Below are 443 nucleotides of genomic sequence, written 5' to 3'. Positions count from 1 at the left end.
ATATATTTATACATTTTGTTTTCTTATGATTATTCTCTACAAAAGTAAGAATACTTTGGTGAAAGATAAGTCAAGAATTATTTTTGCTCCCCTCTCATTTCTCATTATCTCCCATATCCATTATATTTCTCTCATCCCTTCTCCCAGATGGCAGAGTGTACTCCTGGGGAGGTGGAGAAGGAGTAAGTGAGCCCTCCCCCCCTAAGGAAGAAGTCATAGCCTTTGAAGAGCCTAGGACAAGAACACAAGATAACTTTAAGAACTTTGTGCGCCCTATGCTGGTATCCCTGAAGCAGGGCACAAGAGGGAAGGTGTTGTCAATAGCAGCATCCAGGGAGCTTGTCCTTCTCTGTCACAAGTCATAAATGCAGCTCCTCTCAGCTTCTCAACCACCTTTGCCATATGTCATAGAATAGTCATTCCTGTAACCTATTGGTGCTAAG

General features: G+C 42.2%; 1 protein-coding gene across 1 annotated transcript in view; it reads left to right on the top strand.

The window, feature by feature from the left end:
* The window catches only part of LOC119594330 (probable E3 ubiquitin-protein ligase HERC3), a gene marked incomplete at its 3' end in the record, with an annotated part of 3,197 nt that extends 2,754 nt beyond the window's left edge, over positions 1–443 (top strand). The window contains 1 exon segment of the mRNA XM_037943388.1: positions 148–443. Coding sequence (XP_037799316.1) covers positions 148–365 — 218 coding nt within the window.

The sequence above is a fragment of the Penaeus monodon genome, chromosome 33, assembly GCF_015228065.2.
Source record: "Penaeus monodon isolate SGIC_2016 chromosome 33, NSTDA_Pmon_1, whole genome shotgun sequence".
In the NCBI taxonomy this organism is placed as follows: Eukaryota; Metazoa; Arthropoda; class Malacostraca; order Decapoda; family Penaeidae; genus Penaeus; species Penaeus monodon.
Note: the sequence above shows the minus strand (reverse complement) of the source record. Positions and strands in the feature narration are given on the sequence as shown.